The sequence below is a fragment of the Mastomys coucha genome, unplaced genomic scaffold (assembly GCF_008632895.1).
Source record: "Mastomys coucha isolate ucsf_1 unplaced genomic scaffold, UCSF_Mcou_1 pScaffold20, whole genome shotgun sequence".
Taxonomy (NCBI): domain Eukaryota; kingdom Metazoa; phylum Chordata; class Mammalia; order Rodentia; family Muridae; genus Mastomys; species Mastomys coucha.
The window spans coordinates 34550108-34570727 of record NW_022196903.1 but is presented as its reverse complement, the minus strand read 5'-3'; the positions used below and the strand labels follow the sequence as shown (position 1 = coordinate 34570727).

Sequence of the window (20620 nt, the reverse complement as noted above, 5' to 3'; positions counted from 1 at the left end):
GAGCTAATCATCTCTGTCAGTCTGCCGGCTCCTTATCCAGCCCAACTCAGCATTTTCTCCTTAAGCCACACAACTCCTAAGTGCCATCACATTTATGTCCATGGTAAGTCTTCTTTGAATATATACTGTCTAAGTGTCAGGGGAAAGCCCCGCCTTATTGTACCTTCCACCACTGGTAATTTCATGGCACCTAAAGTAAAGGGCACTTACTTAATAAAGCCTACACGACGTAGCCAGTGTTGCCAAAGGGACTCTCAGGCTTTCACATATGCCTTAAAGAGTCTACTGTATTCTAACTCGGTCCAACCAGAACTTACATCCAGAAATTCTAGGGATTTTTCTGCTTGGTCCCAAAGTGATTAGAAAGATAAATAGAGCCAGGCAGTGGTGGCGCATCCCTTTAATCCCAGCACTTGAGAGGCAGAGGCAGGAGGATTTCTGAGTTCAAGGCCAGCCTGGTCTACACAGTGAGTTCCAGGACAGCCAGGGATACCCAGAGAAACCCTGTCTCGGAAAACAAAAACAAACAAACAAAAAAGAAAGAAAGAAAGAAAAGAAAGAAATATAGAGTGGATTTCCTGCCCTTTCAGAAGGCATATAGAAGTATGCTAAAAGAGTGAGTGTCTGCACGAGAGCTGTTGGGGGTGGCATATGACAGTCATCATACAAACCAGAGATCCAGAGAAAGGGAGGAGACGGAGCTCATCTTGGTTTATGCTGATCTTCTGTGACAGTCTCCTCATGTAAGACCCCACAAGGCCTGGACCCTGCCTGCCTGCCTGCTGTGTCCTTCCCTAGCCAGCCTTCTATCATCATACAGGGCTAGCACAGTCTTGAACTTCTGAACAATGGTGTAAATGGAAGTAACCATGAGCACATGCCCTCCATACAAGTGCCTACCCTTGTCCTTCTGCACCTTTAAGGAATAGGCTCCTGAAAACCCCACTGCATAGATGTCTAAGTTCTAGGGTGTATCCATGCCTAGTATATCCACGTGAGCCAGGCTCATACTCACAGCCCAGTTGAGAGCCCCAGTAGGCGCCAAGGCATGAGGACTGGCTTGTCATTCTGCATTGCCCTCGGGGCTTGGGGCAATACTGTGCACATGGTAACACTTAATTGGGGTTCCAGAACAAAGGCATTAAGTCATGAATTAATTACTGAGTCATTAGAGCTGCTGCATGCTTGCCATTTGTCGCCTGAAGCCTTTAGACTCAGACTCCCACTAAAAAATTCCATTTTAGGGGATAGCTAAGTCACTATTGAAAACAGAGCTAATTCAGGAAGACGTAAAGTAAAGAAAGTAAAGAAAACAGTCGCCCATGAGCTGTGCGAGCTCTCCACGGCTAGCACGTTGTTGTTTCTTTTTGGGTTTTTTTTGGGTATTTTTTGTTTTTTTTTTTTGGTTTTTCCGAGACAGGGTTTCTCTCTGTAGCCCCGGCTGTCCTGGAACTCACTCTGTAGACCAGGCTGGCCTAGAACTCAGAAATCCGCCTGCCTCTGCCTCCCAAGTGCTAGGATCAAAGGCGTGCGCCACCACCACCCGGCACGTTGTTGTTTCTGCTCCTAGTCTTTCCTCATACTGTGTTTCCTCTATTGTTACTCTGCAGTCACAGCCATGGTTTTCGTATCATGTTCTATGCGCGAATATGCTTGTAAGCATATTATTTTAAAACATATTTAGTTCAAATTCTGAAGCATATTTTTTTGAAGTTCTCTATGCCCCAATATATAGGGAGCCCTCCTTTGTTTAACTGGCCTTTCTCTGTTGGAAGTGTATCTGGCTCCTGATATTTCTTATGTAAATCTGTTTTATTTTGTTCAATCTGGATCATTCCAGGCCTCCTTGTTGTTTTTTATTTTGCTTTTTTTTAAAGATTAACTTATTTTAAGTATATGAGTATACTGTCACAGTCTTCAGACACACCAGAAGAAGGCATCAAATGGTTGTGAGCCACCATGTGGTTGCTGGGAATTGAACTCAGGACCTCTGGAAGAGCAGTCAGTGCTCTTAACCGATGAGCCAAGCCCTCCTTGTTTTGTTTTGAGATAGGCGCTCTCTCTCTCTCTCTCTCTCTCTCAAGATTTTATTTATTTATTTATTTATTTATTTATTTATTTAATGTATATGAGTGCTCTGTCTGCATGTGTGCCTACATGCCAGAAGAGGGCATCAGATCCCAGTATAGTTGGTTGTGAGCCACCATGTGGTTGTTAGGAATTGAACTCAGGAAGAGCTCTTAACAACTGAGCCATCTCTCTAGCCCCAGACAGAGTCTTCTATATAGCCCAGACTTGGATCTTTTTATTTAGAGTTTTGATGATTTTGTTGTTTGGGGTTTTTTGGGTAGTGCTTGTTTGTGTGGGTACATGTGTGCCTGTTGAGACAGGGTCTCTTATTTCATCCTGATAACCTGGGACTTACCATGTAGACCAGGCTGGCCTCAAACTCAGAGATCTTCCTGCCTCTATCTCTCCAGTGGTGAGATTAAAGGGATGTACCACCATGCCCAGGCTTTTTTGTTTGTTTGTTTTTGAGACAGGGTTTCTCTGTATAGCCCTGGCTGTCCTGGAACCCACTCTGTAGATCAGGCTGGCCTTGAACTCAGAAATCCACCTGCCTCCGCCTCCCAATGTGCTGGGATTAAAGATATGCGCCACCACCGCCTGGCTGCCCAGACTTTTTATAAGCTTTTAAGAAATGGGTTTTGGGCTGGACAGATGGCTCAATGGTTAAGAGCACTGACTGCTCTTTCAAAGGTCCTGAGTTCAAATCCCAGCAACCACATGGTGGCTCACAACCATCCGTAATGAGATCTGACTCCCTCTTCTGGAGTGTCTGAAGACAGCTACAGTGTACTTACATATAATAAAGAAAAAAGAAAAAAGAAAAAAGAAATGGGTTTTATCCCACAGTCCAGAGACCTTTTATTCAAGGTTGGGAGTCCACATTGTCACACTAATAATATTGCATCAAGCCAGATGTGGTTGCTCACACCTGTAATCCTAGCACTTGAGACTGAGGCAGGAGAGTCTTAATGAGTTTGAAACCAGCCTGAACTACATACTGAGACCCTGGTTCAAAAAAAGCAAAACAGGGATCTGGGAAGATAGCTCAAAGATTAAGAGTACTTACTACTCTTTGAGGGGTACTTCATCCAGTTCCCAGCACACACATCAGGTAGTTCAAACTGCTCCATGGAATCCAATGCCCTCTGACCTCCAAGGGCACCTACACAAATGTAGTGCACATAAACTCATAGAGGCACACACATATACATGAAAGTAAATAAATAAATAAGAATAAAAACGGGCTGGAAAGATGGCTCACTGACTGCTCTTCCGAAGGTCCTGAGTTCAAATCCCAGTAACCACATGGTAGCTCATAACCATCTGTAATGAGATCTGATGCCCTCTTCTGGGGTGTCTGAAGACAGCTACAGTGTACTTACATATAATAAATAAATAAATATTATTTTAAAAAAAGAATAAAAACAAAACAAAAAAACACCTATAAAATGAAAACAGATTCCTATTGATTTGATATACAAAATAAGAAAACTCATTACCTTCTTTTGTCTGTGTTGACACATTGTCATATAGCCAGGTCAGCCATGAACTCACAATGTAGCTAAGTGGCTGAGATTTTGTAGATGCATGACATTAAATATAATTTCTAAATTAGACTTCAATTGATCCTCATCCTTCCGTCTCTTATGCCTGGGATTCTGTCCTGAGTGCTGGAGGCAGAGACACTAGCCTTCGTGACCACCTTCCCTCCCACCCCCCACTCTAAACTCACTGTGTGACCAGGACAAATCACTTACCGTCACAGGGCATATTTCATTCTTTCTGAAATGAGAGTGTGGGCCTCGGGCTGTCTAAGCTCCCTTCAAGCTCCACGTTCAGTGACCCCGTGGGACAAGTTGGTTTCAAGGTGCAGTGTGATCTTGCTGTCCATAGTCACTGAGTATTACCACACTTGGCAGTCAGAAGAGCTGATGTCCAACACTGCCTCCTGTATCCACAAGCGCCCTTTGGAAGGGACTGCCATGAAGCTTTCCTTACTGAGTAGAAGCATGTATTCCAGAATATTCATCAGAACATCTCTCTGAAGCATGTGATTGTCTGTCTCCAGATTGTACTCTCAAATTACAGCTGGATTGTCTCCGGGAAAACAGCCTACAGATGGGCTTCAAACTCTTACCCAGGAAGTGGCTGAATGGTAGTCCTAGCCAGAGAAAGGAACACAGGGGCTTTACCTCTTTGTCCCTTATTGGGGTTTAGTCTGTGACCCTCTCCCATCTTTCTCTCCGCAGTTAGAAAAGTCACTCAAGTTCATGAGAGAGGCTGAGGACCAGCTGAAGGCTATTCCCCAGTTCTGCTTCCCTGACGCCAAGGACTGGGCTCCTGTCCAGGAGTTTACCAGGTAAGCGCTTCCCACAGCCCCGCCCACAGCCAGAGTTTGAGAGTTGGATGTCGAAGGTACAGAGGTTGTAACTCAGGAGTTAAGCAATCCTGATGGGTACCAGCCTAGAGATTTCTCATGTAGGTTTTTAAAACTTCCCTGAGACAAAAGGTGCCCTTCTAAGTGGGCGTTTATGAAGGCTCCCCACAGTCTAGAACTCTGTGTTTCAGACCTCCTGGATATAATCCTAACCTGGGAGAAGTTAGGAAAGCAGCCGGTCGTCCGTCCTCACCCACACGGGGCTCAAGAAGCCTTCCAGTGGCTTCTCTAGCTGCTCAACGATTGGGATCTATTCACATTTCTGCTTTAGAGCCAGTGTTAGCCGACAGCAGTTGCTCAACCCATTAGGCTCATATGCTGAGTGCTTGTGGCACGTTGCGTCCTTAGAAGCTGGCCTACAGTCTGAAAGGCAAGCCTCAAGGTAGCTGTGTGAACATTCCTGCACCACACTGCAGGCAGTCCCAGAGAAAGGCCCAGGCCTGTTCTCCTCAGCTGTTCCCTCCTGAGTTCCTCACCTTCCACTAATGGAGGCAAACAGCCATCCCTCATCCCTCTCTGTAGTCACAGTAGTGAATAACAGCTGTATCTAAGCCGTGGGATACCTCTGATGACAGAACTGTGGGGCAGTCATTCCCTCTCAGGACATTTCCAGTTCACCTCCTTGACATTTACTTGGGTGACCGAAGTCTCAAAAAGAGATGGGCCGTCAGGGCAAGGACCCTGAGCAGCCTCCCCCGCCTTTCCTCCTTGCTTACTACCACCTCATCGCTCCAGTAGGGGCTGTCCCTTTGGGGTTTGTCATGTTTTGTAACCTGTTTGTGTTTCCACAACCACAGTGAAACATTCTCGTTTGTCTTAACTGGAGAAGACGGGAGCAGAAGGTTCGGTTACTGCCGAAGACTGCTGGTTAGTACTCTGCCTTTCTCTCAGCCAAAGCTTCCCAGAGAGCCAGCCCCTTGACACTCGGATGTCACCTGTGCTGCTGAGGAAGGAGCAGGTGGTGGCACGTTAACCAGGGAGTTAAGAACACAGATTAGGCTACTCCTGGTAATGCGAACCTGCGATCCCAGTGCCAAAAAAATAAATATGTAGGGCAAGAGGCTCCTGAGTTCTGGGCTAATCTGCCTCAAACCACACAGACAGACAGATAGACAGACAGACACGCACCCATGCACTCATGTATGCACAGACACACATGCACAGAAAGAGAGAGAAAGAGAGAAGGATGGAGGGAGATTGATTGATTGATTGATTGATGTGGAAATTTGGAAACTCACTGGGTTTCCTTGGGTAGAAGTGATTATTTCCGTCATAAGAAAATAGTTCATTGCCAGGCATTGTAGTACACACCTTTAATCCCAGTACTCACAAGGCAGAAAGACAGGCGGATCTTTGAGTTTAAGGCCAACCTGGTCTACAGAATGAGTTCCCGGACAGCCAGGGCTGTTACACAGATAAACCTGTCTTAAAAAAAACAAAAGAGAAAAAAACCACTTCATTGATTTTTCCCAAATTAAAGATCTTTCTTTGCTTAAGCTAAATTTCCCTTTGTAATAAAACATCACTAAACAGACCCTGATTGTTGAATGAGAACATTTAGAATAGTTGGCGAGAAAATTCAAATAATGTAAAAATAGGAATATTTACCTTTAAAAATCAGAAACTGGGGTGAGGGGGTGCTGGCACAGGGGCTTAGAGTACTTCTTGCCTTTACCAAAAATAACAAAAACCAAAACCTGGGTTTGGATTCCAGAACGCACCTGGTAGTTCACAACCATCCATAATTACAGTTCCAGAGTATCCAACTTGCTCTTCTGACCTCTAAGTATGCCAGGCATAGAAATGTGCTCAAAAGAAAGAGGTATATATAGGTATCGGTGGCCCTGGTGTCTATCTCCAGCCATTGCAGGGAGGAGGGATGGGGCGGTTCTCTGTGTAGCCCTGGCTGTCCTAGAACTCACTCTGTAGACCAGGCTGGCTTCGTCGAACTCAGAAATCTACCTGCCTCTGCCTCCCAAGTGCTGGAATTAAAGGCATGTGCCACCACTGCCCAGCTATGTTTAATATTTATTGACTTGATTGGATAAAAAGCAAGGATAACAACCAGAGAGTAAGTGGAGTAATATTCGTGTTAATATGGTTGCTTTAAAGTGTTGAGATTGACTGGTCCTTTTCCCTTGAAAATGAGTTTAAAGTGATTTCCCAGAAGGGTCTTCAGAAATAAGTTCTCAGTTAGGGTACTGATTATGATATTATGACATTCTGTCTCAAACAACTGGTAGGAGGGGCTTCAGTGAAGCAGGTAAACAGGCCTCCTGACCTTATGGTCCCCAAACCACATTCAGAACCCATGCATGTTGAACCCTTGACCTGGGGTCTTCCAAAGAATAAAAATAGTGCAGGCTAGATGGCTCAGGAGGTATAGGTCCTTGCTGCCAAGCCTGATGACCTAAGTTTGGTTCTCAGGACTCATAGGGGCTGGAGATATGGCTTGAGGGCTTAGAGCACTTGTTACTTTTGCAAAGAACCTAGATTTGGTTCCCAGAAGGCACCTGAAGGCTCATGTTACAGGCATCTATAACTCCAGCTCCAGGGTGTCTGACTTGCTCTTGGAAAGAGAGAACTGACCTGCAAGTTGTCCTCTGACCTCCACATATGTGCTGTGGTATACATGTACACACCCACACAAATATAAGTAAGCAAGTAAATAAATAAATAAATGTCATAAGTATTTTTAAAGCAAAAATGCATACAGTGATCTAAGAGTGATAGTAAATGCCTGCCTTCCTGGGTGTTCCTCAACTGACACAGGAGAGCTCCAGGGCATTGAGGTTCCACCTTCCCGGACCTTGACACTCAACATCCTTCTCTCCCAAACAGCCTGGAGGCAAAGGGAAGCGGCTTCCTGAGGTCTATTGCATTGTGAGCCGCCTGGGATGCTTCAGCCTCTTTTCAAAGGTGAGTGCTTGCCCAGAGAGAGAGAGGGAGAGGAAGAGGGAGAGTGAGAGAGAGAGGGAGGGAGGGAGAGAGGGAGGGAGGGAGGGACAGAGAGAAAGAGAGAGGGAGAGAGGGAGAGGGAGAGGGAGAGCAAGGTAAGCTCCGAGAGACCAGGAAGCAGCACCCCATCTGCCGCCGCACCCCATCTCCTGCTGCTTTTTTTTAAATTTATTATGTATACATTTTTATATCTACATGTATGCATGCATGCCAGAAGAGGGCACCAGAACTCCTTATAGAGCATTATGAGCCACCATGTGGTTGCTGGGAATTGAACTCACGACCTCTGGAAGAGCAGCTAGGGCTCTTAACTTCTGAGACATTTCTCCAGCTCCATCTGCTGCTTGCAATCTTAGTGTTTTGCTCCCCATTTCTTTGCTGTCACTTCTTTTTTTTTAAAGATTTATTCATTTATTTTATGTATACGAGTACATTGTAGCTGTACAGATGACTGTGAGCCTTCATGTGCTCCGGTTGGCCCTGCTCTCTCAGTCCCTGCTGGCCCTGGCCCAAAGATTTATTATTTTAAGTAAGTACACTGTAGCTGTCTTCAGACACACCAGAAGAAGGTGTCAGATCTCATTACGAGTGGTTGTGAGCCACCATGTGGTTGCTGGGATTTGAACTCAGGACCTTTGGAAGAGCAGTCAGTGCTCTCACCTGCTAAGCCATCTTGCCAGCCCCCTCTCATCACTTCTTCTCTGTTTTTCTCATCATTAGTTTAAGAAATAAGAATTAGTGAAGGGTGTGACCAGGGTGGCCTACTCCTAGAAGAACTGGTGTGATGAAGAAGAGACAGACCCAGAGAAGGAACAAAGGAGGGAAGAAGTTGGCTTGAGTCAGAGTTGTAGCTCAGATGTACAAAGCCCAGGAATAAAAAATGTACATGGATTAGTCAGTAAGTCACATGTCAAAGCAAAAAGAAGAAACTGTGGAATCCCTATTAATGAGTACAAAGTCACATGGTAAAAGGACCCAGAAATCCCTGATAAGAACTTCAGGGCTCCCCCTAATTCTTTGAGAAGAGTTACATATTTTTATTAATTCTTTGAGAATTCCATACATGTACATGTTTTTTGTTTGTTTTCATTTTGGGTTTATTTTTAATCATATTCCTCCCCCTAACTACTCCTGAGATCCACCCCATCACCACCCTTTATTATTTGCTTATTTATTGATGATCAGGTCTCACTGTGTAGCCCTGGCTGACCTGGAACTCCTTATGTAGACCAAGCTAGCCTGGAAGTCACAGAGTTTTGCCTGCCTTTGCCTCCCAAGTGCTTTGATTAAAGGCATGTGCCACTATGCTGGCTGTTGTTGTTGTTGTTTTTAGGACTTATTTATATTTTACATATGTGGGGGTTTGTCATGCATGTCCCTGTGCATGCTGTACCTGTACAGGCCAGAAGAGGGTGTTAGATTCCTTGGAACTAGAATTAAGGGTGGCCGAGAGCCGCTGTGTGGGTGCTAAGAATCAAACTCAAGTCCTCCAAGAGCAGTCAGTGCTCTTGCCCAGCCCCCTTGTCTTTTAGTAACTGTATGTTCAGTTTATGCCGTCCATATATGTGCTCATGAGTATGGAGCCATCCCCTGGACTATGACATACACACAGGGGCCTGCCACACCTTTAAAGAAAATCAGCTTTATGCCCCTAAGAAGCCATCAGCTGTCGATAGCCCCTCATGAGCTCCCACACCTCCATTGCCCTAATCCTTGAGTCGCTCTGGCAGGTCCACTACACCAGAACTGAACACACTGACTTCTGCACAGCTGAGGTGCTTTTCTTATTCTCATAGATCTTGGATGAGGTGGAAAAGAGAAGAGGAATCTCCCCTGCCTTGGTGCAGCCCCTCATGAGGAGCGTCATGGAAGCCCCTTTCCCAGCCCTGGGCAAGACCATCATTGTCAAGAACTTCCTGCCAGGCTCAGGGACTGAGGTAAGCTGTCAGAGAGCAAGTGGTCCAGCCAGCCTTGTCCCCATAGCTGGAGAGGCTGTGTCTTTCAGCAAGGCATCCACTTCAGTGGTCAGTCCTCTTCACCCACCCTCAGTCCAGTCTATCCAGCCCAGGCTCAGCTCCTGGGAGCAATCCGTAAGAGCCATGCTGTACAGTATGAGGTTTTTCCACAGATATGCACTGTACCTCCTTGGCTTCTTTTCAAAGCCCAAATTCAGTCATCAGTCCTATTTAGGTCTACTCACATTTTGGGCCTATATCACTTTATAACTTTTTCAGTGAAGACTGTCTTGGGTGTACTTGATATCTACCCAAGGCTTCAAAGCCTGTCCTTGACCTGGTCAGACCCTGGGATCTGATGACAACATATGTTTACATCTCTCTTTATATCATCGATCCCTGAAAACATCAGAGCACTGGTCTTTTCCAGCCTTGGATCTCTGCTGGAAACTAGTTGCTTCTAGACACAGAAGAGATGAAGGTGGCCGGGCAGTGGTGGCACACACCTTTAATCCCAGCATTTGGGAGGCAGAGGCAGGCAGATTTCTGAGTTAGAGGCCAGCCTGGTCTACAGAGTGAGTTCCAGGACAGCTAGGGCTACACAGAGAAACCCTGTCTTGAAAAAAAAAAAAAAGAAAGAAAGAAAGAAAAAGAAGAGATGAAGGTGCACCTGGATCATCAACCCAGTTTTCCGGCGCTGAGCAGTTGTTGGGAACCCAAAACCACCCCATCCAGGTACAGTTAGCTGACCATAGAATTGTAGCTGAAGGTTAGAAGTGAGGGAGCCCCAGAGAAGGCAGAGTTCTCCATGGGTGCTGTGGTACAAGAAAAGCTAGTCTCCACTCATGATACTGCCAAAGCCTGCTCTTTACAGAGAAACTTAGAAACTCACACATGCAACTTGTAATAAATCCAGGATCCCATCAGACAGTAAGGGAAAAGATAAAACATAGCAAGCTTAAAAGCTAGGAAAACACACGGAAGTGATTGGAATTGCTAGACACAGTGGTGCACACCTATAATCTCAGCCTCTGGAAGATGGAGGCAGGAGGATCAAGAGTTCAAGGCCATGGGGCTGTAGAGATAGTTCAGTGGTTATTGTTAGTGTTGGTTATTCTTCCAGAGAACCCAGGTTCGATACCCAGCACCCACATGGTGGCTCACAAGCTTTTGTAACTCCAGTTTTAGAAGATCTAATGGCTTCTATGGGTACTGCATTGCATGTACGTGAAGCATATATATGCAGGAGAAACACCCATACACATAAAAGATTTTTTTTAAAGCACCAGCCACTCAAGCCAATGACTAGAGTAATTTCTGGAATCTATGGTAGAAGGGGAGAGTAGGCTCCTGAAAGTTGTCTTCTGACCTTTATACATGTATGTGCCTTGGCACATGTGTCCCTGTACTCATGCACACATCACAGACACATAATTAATGGATGGATGGATGCATGGATGGATGAATGGATGGGCCAGGAAGTGGTGGTGTTTGCCTTTAATCCCAGCACTTGGGAGGCAGAGGCAGGCAGATTTCTGAGTTCCAGGACAGCCAGGGCTACACAGAGAAACCCTGTCTCAAAAAACAAACAAACAAATAAACAAACAAAATAGATAGATAGATAGATAGATAGATAGATAGATAGATAGATAGATAGATAGATAATAGATAGATAGATAGATAGTTCAAGGCCACCCTAAGCTAAATTTGAAGCCAGCCTAGGCCACATGCATAGGCCTGAGATTTTCTTCTAGAAACAGGCCTTCATTGGGAGGCAGAGGCAGGCAGATTTCTGAGTTCAAGGCCAGCCTGGTCTACAGAGTGAGTTCCAGGACAGCCAGGGCTACAGAGAGAAACCCTGTCTCGAAAAACCAAAAAGGGGTTGGGGGTGGGGAGGAAACAGGCCTTCAGAAGACAGGATTTCCTCCAGGTCTCTAAGGCTAGGTCAATTTTCACGTAAACCATCCAAAGGGCATGCAGATAGGCTTTTCCAGGCGGAGCCTCCTAATATGGCAATGGCCATGGCTGCTGCCATCCATTTTCCTTGTCTCCTTTGTCCAAGCTCTCCTCAACTGAGTGTGAGGTGCTTGCTTCTCTAACATACCTCCTTTTCTCCACTCCCTGCCATTTCCCTTCCTTTCTCTTCCCTTCCCCGTGCTAGTGGATCCCTTGTGCAAAGGCCCCCAGAGCCCCAGGGAGCCCCGCTGTGCAAGCCCATATTAGAAGCTGCTCCTGTTCCCTGGCAGGTGATTGAGCTGTGCCGACCGCTGGACTCCCGGCTAGAGCACGTGGACTTTGAGTCTCTGTTCTCCTCCCTCAGCGTCCGCCACTTGGTCAGTGTTTTTGCCTCCCTACTTCTGGAGAGGAGGGTCATCTTCATTGCAGACAAACTCAGGTACCAACCTCTCATACTTCTGATAATATGTGTAAATGCTGCTTAGTCTTAGACTCTCAGGGGTGTAGAGATTGGGTTCTGGGAGACAAGGATGTCCTGGAGGCCTGTGAGGCTCACTTATGAGGTAAAGGGATGCAGGACTGCACCGTGCCCAGGCCTCTCTGGTATGTGAACATACCTGCTTTCCATGTGTTTCACTGTGAACTAGGCACTCTCTCCTACGAGAACGTGGACCTGCCCTCCAGACTTATTCCTTTGGGGGACCAAGAAGTAAGCAGACTACACTGCATCATGTGTGTTAGGAGGGCTCGTTAGAGGCTTCGAGTTCAGGACATAACAGGGGCCACTCCTCTCCAGGGTGGAAGAGTCTTAAGACTAAGAACATGTTGCAGGAGCTGTCTGTACGAAGGCAAGGAATCAGTAGAGACTGAACATGTCACCTTCAGAAACTGTTAGGCAGCTCCCTGATTGGAGTGGAGAACGAGGGTGGGCAGGAAGAGATGAGACAAAGAAGGCAAGGTCCAACTCAGAGAAAGAACACAGACTAGTAGAAGATTACAGACTTACCCAAGACAACATCCCTTTCCTGTTTGTTATTCAACTAAACCAAAGAAATCAAACATACATGCATACACACACACACACACACACACACACACTGTCCCATTGGATGCCATCCATGTCCCAGTGAACATATTCTCTGATTCAGAAGGCCACATCACAAATCAAGAAGATCCAGAAAGAAATAAGAATTTGGATTGGTAGACTGGAGAGATGGCTCAGAGGCTAAGAGTACTAGCTGTTCTTCCAGAGGTCCTGAGTTCAATTCCCAAGCTATGGTAGCACACCACCATCTATAACGTGATCTGGTGCCCTCTTCTGGCAGACAGAATACTATATACATAAGTCTTGATTCTGAATTCTAGCAAAGGGATGGTTCCAGCATTCTCATGATCTCAGCCCTTTAATACCAGAACTCTGGAGGCAGAGGCAGGCAGATCTCTGAGTTCAGGGTACCATGGACCACATATAAGAACTTATCTCAAAAAACAAAACAAATAAAATCACTGATGAGCTCATCAGCTGAAGGAGCCTGCCACCAAGGTAGACAGCCTGAGTTCAATCCCCCTCATTATTCATCCTACACAGCCTACATGGTACAAGGAGAGAACCAACTCCTGCAAAGCTCTCCTCTGTTTTTCCTGTATGTGTGTATGCATGCACATTCACACAATAAATGTATATTTTTTAAAAAACTCTAAAACACTGACCTGGAGCTTTTTAGAACTATGGGAGAATATGTGAACCTGCCACTCCAGGAAAGACCAAAAAGGGGGCCACCAACAGCCAAAATAGTGGAGGCCATCTGGAAAGAAGGCACACCGGGAACTAACAAGAAGAGCAGAGCTGTCTGTGGTTTGGAGAGGAAATGACTGAGCTGCTGCAGAGAACAAAAGGAGGGAAGAAGAAAGAGGACAGAAGAATGAAAAGGACATGTTTCAACATGGAATTCATCAGGGGGCTGGGGAGGGGTCAGCAATCCAGCCCTATGCTCAATGCATCCATCTGGTCACCTTTATGATGCTCCTCTTTGGACAGTTGCCATTTGGCTCTTCCCTGGCTGCCCCTACCTCATGTCTGAGCTCTCCATTCACTTTTAAATGTCACCATTATTGTGTTCCCTGTGCATTTCTGTTAGCTCAGGAAGCAGGCCCTGCCTTCAGCCTGCAGCTGGTGCTAGGAGCTGGCAGCTCTCCAAGCTGCTGGGCACTGGGGAATTCACACAGAGAGCTCTCGGTGTTGGGGCGCTGGAAGCCAGGGATGAGTAATAACCCTTTAGTGACCAGGATCAGATTTCATCTGCTCTATGGTAACTATCTTCGTGTTCTGGAAGGCCCACTCCCCTTTCCCCAACAGCCCCCATTTCCTTGGATTCTCAAGGCTTGGATTTGAGGAAGAAGGAAAAGATAGATTTCAGAAAGGCCTTGGCAAGAAGTGGAGGCCAGCTAAATAAACCCAGCACCTGCCAGGAGTGGAGTTTGGGACACAGCCTCTAGGGGACAGCCTCAGGAATGAAGATGTTAGACTAGGGGAGGGTGAGCTGGAGAAAATGCCCAAGACCATGAGAGCAACTGAAGCTGAGTAGGCCATCCAAGCATCAAGTATGAATTTTCTGATCAGAGTACACTGAAAGGGAAGATAGGAACAGAGAGGGGAGAAATGTCTAAAGGTCAACGTGGGCTTAGGAAGTTAGAAAACCGGAGGAAACATTCTACCCAAGTGTCAAGAAATGGGTACGGCCGGGCAGCGGTGGTGGTGCACGCCTTTAATCCCAGCACTTGAGAGGCAGAGGCAGGTGGATTTCTGAGTTGGACGCCAGCATGGTCTACAGAATGAGTTCCAGGACAGCCAGGGCTACACAGAGAAACCCTGTCTCAAAAAAAAAAAAAAAAGGAAAGAAATGGGTATGATCCACCTGCCTCTCTCCTGGACAGATTTCTGAGTATGCAGACTGGACGCTAGCCAACCCCTCTGAACAGATCCCCATGCACCTGTGTGGGCTTCGCCTGGGGCCTCAGCTTTCATTCCAGGAAGGCCTTTGGTCTCTTTCTTTTCTTTTTTCTTTTTCTTTTTTTTTTTAAGATTTATTTATTTTCTATATATAGGATCCCATTGCAGATGGTTGTGAACCACCATGTGGTTGCTGGGAATTGAACACAGGACCTCTGGAAGAACAGTCAGTGCTCTTAACCACTGAGCCCTCTCTCCAGCCCCCACTTTGGTCTTTAGCTCCTCACCTCACCTTCCATGCTGTCTGCCAGTTGGCTCTTGGAGTTATACTCTGTGTGAACAGCCTATGGCAGAGAAGAGGCACTTAAATTGCCTTCTGCAGTCAGTTCGCAGAGGGGTACACATTGCCCTGCGTGTGTTTCTTTTGCAGCAGGAACTTGGTGAAGTTTTGTGCCCTCCTCAGGCATAAGAGAGAGCTGCCTGACACTGGAGACAATGTGGGGAGCTAGGAGCTGCGGTGCAATGGTGGGAGGGGTGACAGGGCAGCCTCTGGGGACCTGTACATCCACAGGAATGCAGGAAGTCTTTGTCAGGTAAGCCACACAGATCCTTTGAGTCTGGTGGTGCATGCTGTCTATAATCCAGTATGAGGCGGGCGGCTGAGGTAGACTGGCTTTGAGTTTCAGGCTTGTATGTTCAACATAGCAAGAGCCTGTCTTGAAAAAGTGTAAGGTTCTTTTCCATTCACTTGTGGCTATAAAAGCTAAGTATTCTTCTCTGGAACCTTTCTTCACTTGGTGGCCTTCCAACAGGGGCCTCAGGGGGTAGGTATGACTGGGAGCCCTCAGGTTTCTCTCAGATCTGCAGTAAACAGACTCCATGGGCCAAGGAGCCTCCAACTCTCCTGGCACCATGTTCCATAAGATTCTCTGATTCCTAGGCCTGGTGGAAGGATCTACTCGTTTCAGTTAGATACATGGGGTAGTAGCCATGGGAAACTGAAGGTTCTCTGTCCAAGCCTTAACAAACGAGGGACTGGGGAACAGGCTGGCTGTTTCTTGAGCTGGAAGATTCTGAGAAGAAAGGCATTAGCATAAGTCCCAGCTGTTCCCTTCATCTGAGATGCTCCACTGCTAAGCACATGTGGATCCCAACCCTGTTCAGCTGAGAATGGAAGGGAGAACCCTACCCCTCTTCCTGCTGTGACCCAGTCTCAGTGAGGCCACTGCGTGGAGCATGAGAACACCATAGATGACAAACCCAGGGAGTGACCCTGTGACATCTGTGGTGTGCCTCAGCTGCCCTCAGCCCTCTCTCCTCCCATCCCACCCTGACCTCCACCCCCCAATGCATTTAGTTATCTTTGCTGGGGAGTCTGAGCACTGGAGAGAAACTTGCTGGGAGTCGATGGCAAACACTCTGAGTTACAGAAGGGTTTTAAGTTGAGCCAAAAACCTATCACATTTAAAATAACATTTTTGCTCTGTTTCATCTTTAGGGTGGACATTGAGTGTTTCTAAAGGCTCTGTCAAGCTCAAGCTTGACAGATGGAAAGCAAAGAATGCTGTTATGATCCCTTGCTCTGTCTCCATAGCAACCCAGATAAATATTTCCCTATACCCAGCTTTATTTTCTTTATCATAACTATTTTGTTTCTTATTTACTAGTGTCAGCTCTAAAATCCTTTAGCAACTATAAACCATAGCTACACATAAGCAAGTTTGTATAAAAATTTTAGATGGCAGAGTGTTTAATATTTAATATTGTCTCTTTTTCACAGTGTAAGAAATGATAAGCTAGGGGGCTGGAGAGATGGCTCAACAGTTAAGAGCACTGGCTGCTTTTCCAGAGGCTCTGAGTTCAATTCCCAGCAACCATATGGCGGTTCACAACCATCTGTGATGGGATGCCCTCTTAAAAAATGAAGAGAAAAAAAGGAAAGAAAGAAATCGTAAGCTGAAGGTTCATCTCCTAGCTAAGGATGAATAGGATGCGGTGACCAAGTCTTGATGATGGTGTGTGAACCTTGGGTTTCACACACGGGTCACTACACAAATAGGTTCCCATGTAAGCTGTATCTATTCATTCTTTTGTTCATTCCTCTCAATTCATTTTTACTCAGTTTCCATAGCTTTGGTGAGATCCTGCATATCTTCTATTCCCAACTACACTCAATAGTGCTGGCCATCTCAGAAGACGAGTTTGTCCAAGGCCTGCCTGCAAGCAATGGTGGTAACCAGCACCTTGCAACTATGGCATCCAAAATACTATACTCTTGGGGGTCCGGCAGGTTCTTAGCGTGGTTGGCGAGAGCCTAAGCAAAGCCATATGGAAAGAATTTTAATAGCATGACAGTACATTGTAAAGTCATGGGCCAGGAAAATAGGATGTTGGTAGAGTACTTGCCTAGCCTATGAAGATTCTAGCTTCAGTTCCCAGCATTGAAAAGCAATTAGTAAATATCACTAGCTGGAGATGTAGCTTGGGTGGTAGAATGCTGGGCTAGTATGCACTAACCCCTGAGTTCCAATCCCCAGCACCTAATAAAACCAGGCACAGGGGTCCACACCTGTAGCCCAGTACTCAGGAGGTAAAAGCAGGAGAAGGAGGTCAGTTCTCATTACATAATTCAAGGCCTCTGCGATATAGGAGACCCTGTCTCAAAGGGGGAGGGTACATTCTGACTAAATGTGAACTCCCTTGGTTTGTAAGATGAACATGATGAGGAAGATAGCTTTTGGAGCACCCTTTAGAGGCTAACAAAGCCGTACATAAATGCTATTGTCCTCTAAACCATCGCTAAGTGTCCCTCGCTGGGACCCGTCCGTCCCAGCTCTTTCCCTGAAGTCAGTGCCCACCCAGTTTATGCTGCCTCTGCCAGGCCTTCCACTTCAGGACTCTCACAGACACCAGGGTTATCTCATAGTTCCTCCGAGTGGGATGTCACCATTGTTCCTTGATCCGGATGTGCTAACAAGCCTTACCATGATATATTTGACTCATTTTGTGGCCTCAGGAGAAAGCTCCCATTTCTAGCCCCTGGATGTGCCATTGTACAGATTTCAGAGTGGATGGCTGCTAAAGCTGGGGGTAGGGGTGGGGAGGACACACTGAGACTCTAGGCCAGCTCACACCTACCGTAGAGGAAGACTTAGGGACCTAAGGTTTCTGAAGTCACACAGAAGACGGCAGAACCAGACCTTTCGAGGGCCAGCCTGTGGTAACGTGTTACTTGAGAGTTAAAGGTGCAGTCAGGGAGACATGGCAGTCTTGCTTGGTGAAGGTTTCCTCATATACAGGACAGCCTGAGTTATGCCCTTCGTTCCTGTTCTTGGAAATAGCGTGCAGTGGGAGAGATGCATTGTGCGTTGTTCTGGGTACCTACTGAATCATCTTCTGAGCCGTTCCTGGGTATCTAATTCGGGAACCCAAGCACCCAGAACTGAAATATTTCCAGATGTTAGCTCTCACAAACACAAACATGCCGATGTTCTAGTACAATGCCTCAGCCCTTAGGAACCATCTTCCAATACTAAACATCTTGAGGCCTGACCCCTCTCTCTCACCTGCGTCCATCACTGAGTCCTCTAGCCCAGCCACCTTCCCACCGGGGCATTCTCTTCTGCACTCCCCCACTTCTGCACAATTGGTCACAGCTGTGGGAGCTTGGCAGTTCCTCCACCCCCACAGTAATGGGAGCCAGCTGTTAAGCGGTTCTTCTTGGCCATCCTTCACAAATGCCTCTTCTTCAACAGCCAGGGCTCAGTGAGGCGCTTGGGCTCTGCCCCGGCTTCCTCCAAGAGTCCCCCCCCCCCCTTAGGCTCTGTTTTCTCCTTTCCCTGCAGCACCCACCCCCTGCCCCACCCATTCCTGCAAAATCCCATCAGCACTTACTGCAGTAATTGGAAAAATCACAAGCTGTTCTCAGAGTCCTTCATTTCTTCTCTGCCACTTACATTAGGGGACGAAAAGCTACCACCAGTGTAATTGCAGAACCCAGTCTTTCCTTTCCTTGGTGCCCAGAACAGAATTGTTTAAGGTAGCAAATGGGCTGGAGCAAGAGGAATGAGGTCTCCAACAGCTGCCTGCCTCTTGTCCGGCCTGCTCCCTGTCCTCCCTCCCTTCTGTCTGGCTATCGAGGTATTAATGAAAACCAGGTATCAGGGGTGTTTGGTCCCCACCTGTGACCTTTAAGCAGAAAAAATCCTGAACACTCCTTTCAAGGAATGGCTGTGAGTAGCAGCCCCTACCTACATGTCATCCAGCTGCATCCTCCTCGCTTGTCTCCTGCAGAACTGAATACAGGGCTGGGATGGCTGGATGGCTGGGATGTACGCTGGGTTCATTCAGTCCCTGTCACTGTGAGGAAAAAAGAAAGTTGAATACAGTGGATCTTGTGCTCCGCATCCTGATTCAGAGTGAATCTCATCACTCTAACCCTCCTTCACCTGACCTGTGCACCTAGCATCCACATGGATTGGTAGTTTTTCTAGCCTTCGTCCAGCTATATTCTCAACTTCCCTTCTACCTGGTTTGCTGAAGTCCTTGATGGAAGTAGAGGGTTTTTAAAGGCGTCACAGTGAGCTGTAGCAGCAGAGAGAGCAGCCTCCTCCCGGGGATGAGACTTACAGGAAAAGGACAGCTGCTCTTTTTTTCTGATTTGGGGAAAAGGTCAAGTAGGTTTCCTTTTCTATGGCAATGGCTGAGAAAGCACACAGGCTGTCCTCCCTCTGTCTCTGAATCTCCTTCCATCCCTTCCTCTTTCCCTCTCTTTGAGCATCCTCCCCGCTCCCATGGACGCTCCCTGACCCGGTCCATATACTTGCTTTCTTGGACTCATGGTCCCTAGCTGCTCTAGTTTACCTTAAACTCCATAGGGCTCAGTGTCTTTAGCTACAAAGTTCAAAACCAGGTAAACCCAAAACCAGTTAAGGGGCCATGTGCCTGACATCCCAGAGCTCTGGAAACTGACATGGGAGGATCTAGGGTTTACGGTCAGGTTAAGCTGTGTGGCGAGACCCTGCTTCTAAAGAAGAATGTGAGGGCTGTCACTAGGATTGCTTCCAGATCTAAATCTTGTGATTCCTGGAGTCAAAGGTGCTTAAGAGACTGGGTGTGGGTGTGCAGCACATACCTCCAATCCCAGAGTTCACTGAATCCCAGCACTGAGGGGTGGAGCCACAAGGATCAGGAGCTCACAAAATCACCTCAGCAACATAGTAAATCCCAGCCAGCCTAGGACCCCAAGAAAGAAAGAAAAAAGTAAGGCCCTGGGTTCAGTCCTTTGTACTGGCGTGTTTAAAAAAGAAAAAGAAACTATTAGCTTGAGATTCCTTAGCAGTTTAAGGAGCTGTGGATGTAACTGGACTGGTAGAGCGCTTGCCTAGCATGCACAAGGCCCTGAACCTCCTTGACCCCCAAAATCTATAAACAGGGAATGGAGTTTACACACATATATATGGCTGTGCACACACATACCTATAATCCCAGCACTAAGAAGCCCTCTGGTTATTCAGAGAGGTATGGCTTCATATATAAAAGTCCTTTCCAGGGCTTGAGTCAGTCCCTGAAGCTGTTTCTTGTAGCCTCTTAGAGTGTGTTCTATGCGCCATGCTAGGGCCAAGCCACATGATACAGTTCGAGGCACTGACGGTTTTGAAACTTCTTCTCATACAGTCTGTGTTGATTGAGTACCCTCTCCCCACAGCCCTAACCTCGCTTTTCTCACCCCTCCCCCATCTCTTACCCATCAGTGCCCTTTATCCCCCACTTTCATGTCACATATACACACAGGATTTTATGTGTCTACATAAAATCTAGGAACCAAAAGCAAAACGTATTTGTCTTCTGTTACTGGCTTAATTCTTTCATATGATTGCTTATCTCCAGTTGAATCCATTTTCCTGGAAGAGACACAACTTCATTCTATATGACACACATACATACACACACAAAATTAAAGGGGCTGGAGAGTTGGCTCAGTAATGAAGGCAACTTTTGCTTTTACATAGGGCCCAGGTTCAGTTCCCAGAACCCCATGTAGCAAACAGCTATCCATAAATCCAGTTCCATAAATCTTGACTATTTTCATCTGACTTGTGTGTGTGACCTATTTCATCTCACATGCAGCAGAACACACAAACACAGAAATAAAATTTATATTTACAGGTCAGCCAATGATGGCACACTTCTTTAATCTCAGCATTTGGGGGAGGCAGAGACAGTCGGATCTCTTGAGTTGGAGGCCAGCCTGGTCTATGTAGTGAGTTCCAGGACAGCTGGGGCTACACAGAG

At 46.6% G+C, this 20620-nt stretch overlaps 1 protein-coding gene across 9 annotated transcripts in view; it reads left to right on the top strand.

The window, feature by feature from the left end:
• Dennd2a (DENN domain containing 2A) overlaps positions 1-20620 on the top strand; it is a 94098-nt gene that overhangs the window by 65278 nt on the left and 8200 nt on the right. For all 9 annotated transcript variants that reach the window (XR_004121944.1, XR_004121943.1, XR_004121942.1 and 6 more), the window contains 5 exons: positions 4320-4429; positions 5305-5374; positions 7349-7426; positions 9262-9402; positions 11667-11815. Coding sequence is in view for 3 of the 9 variants with exons in the window: in XM_031381622.1 (XP_031237482.1) it covers positions 4320-4429; positions 5305-5374; positions 7349-7426; positions 9262-9402; positions 11667-11815 (548 nt within the window). In the remaining 6 variants the exon portion in view is untranslated. The remainder of the gene's footprint in view (positions 1-4319; positions 4430-5304; positions 5375-7348; positions 7427-9261; positions 9403-11666; positions 11816-20620) is intronic.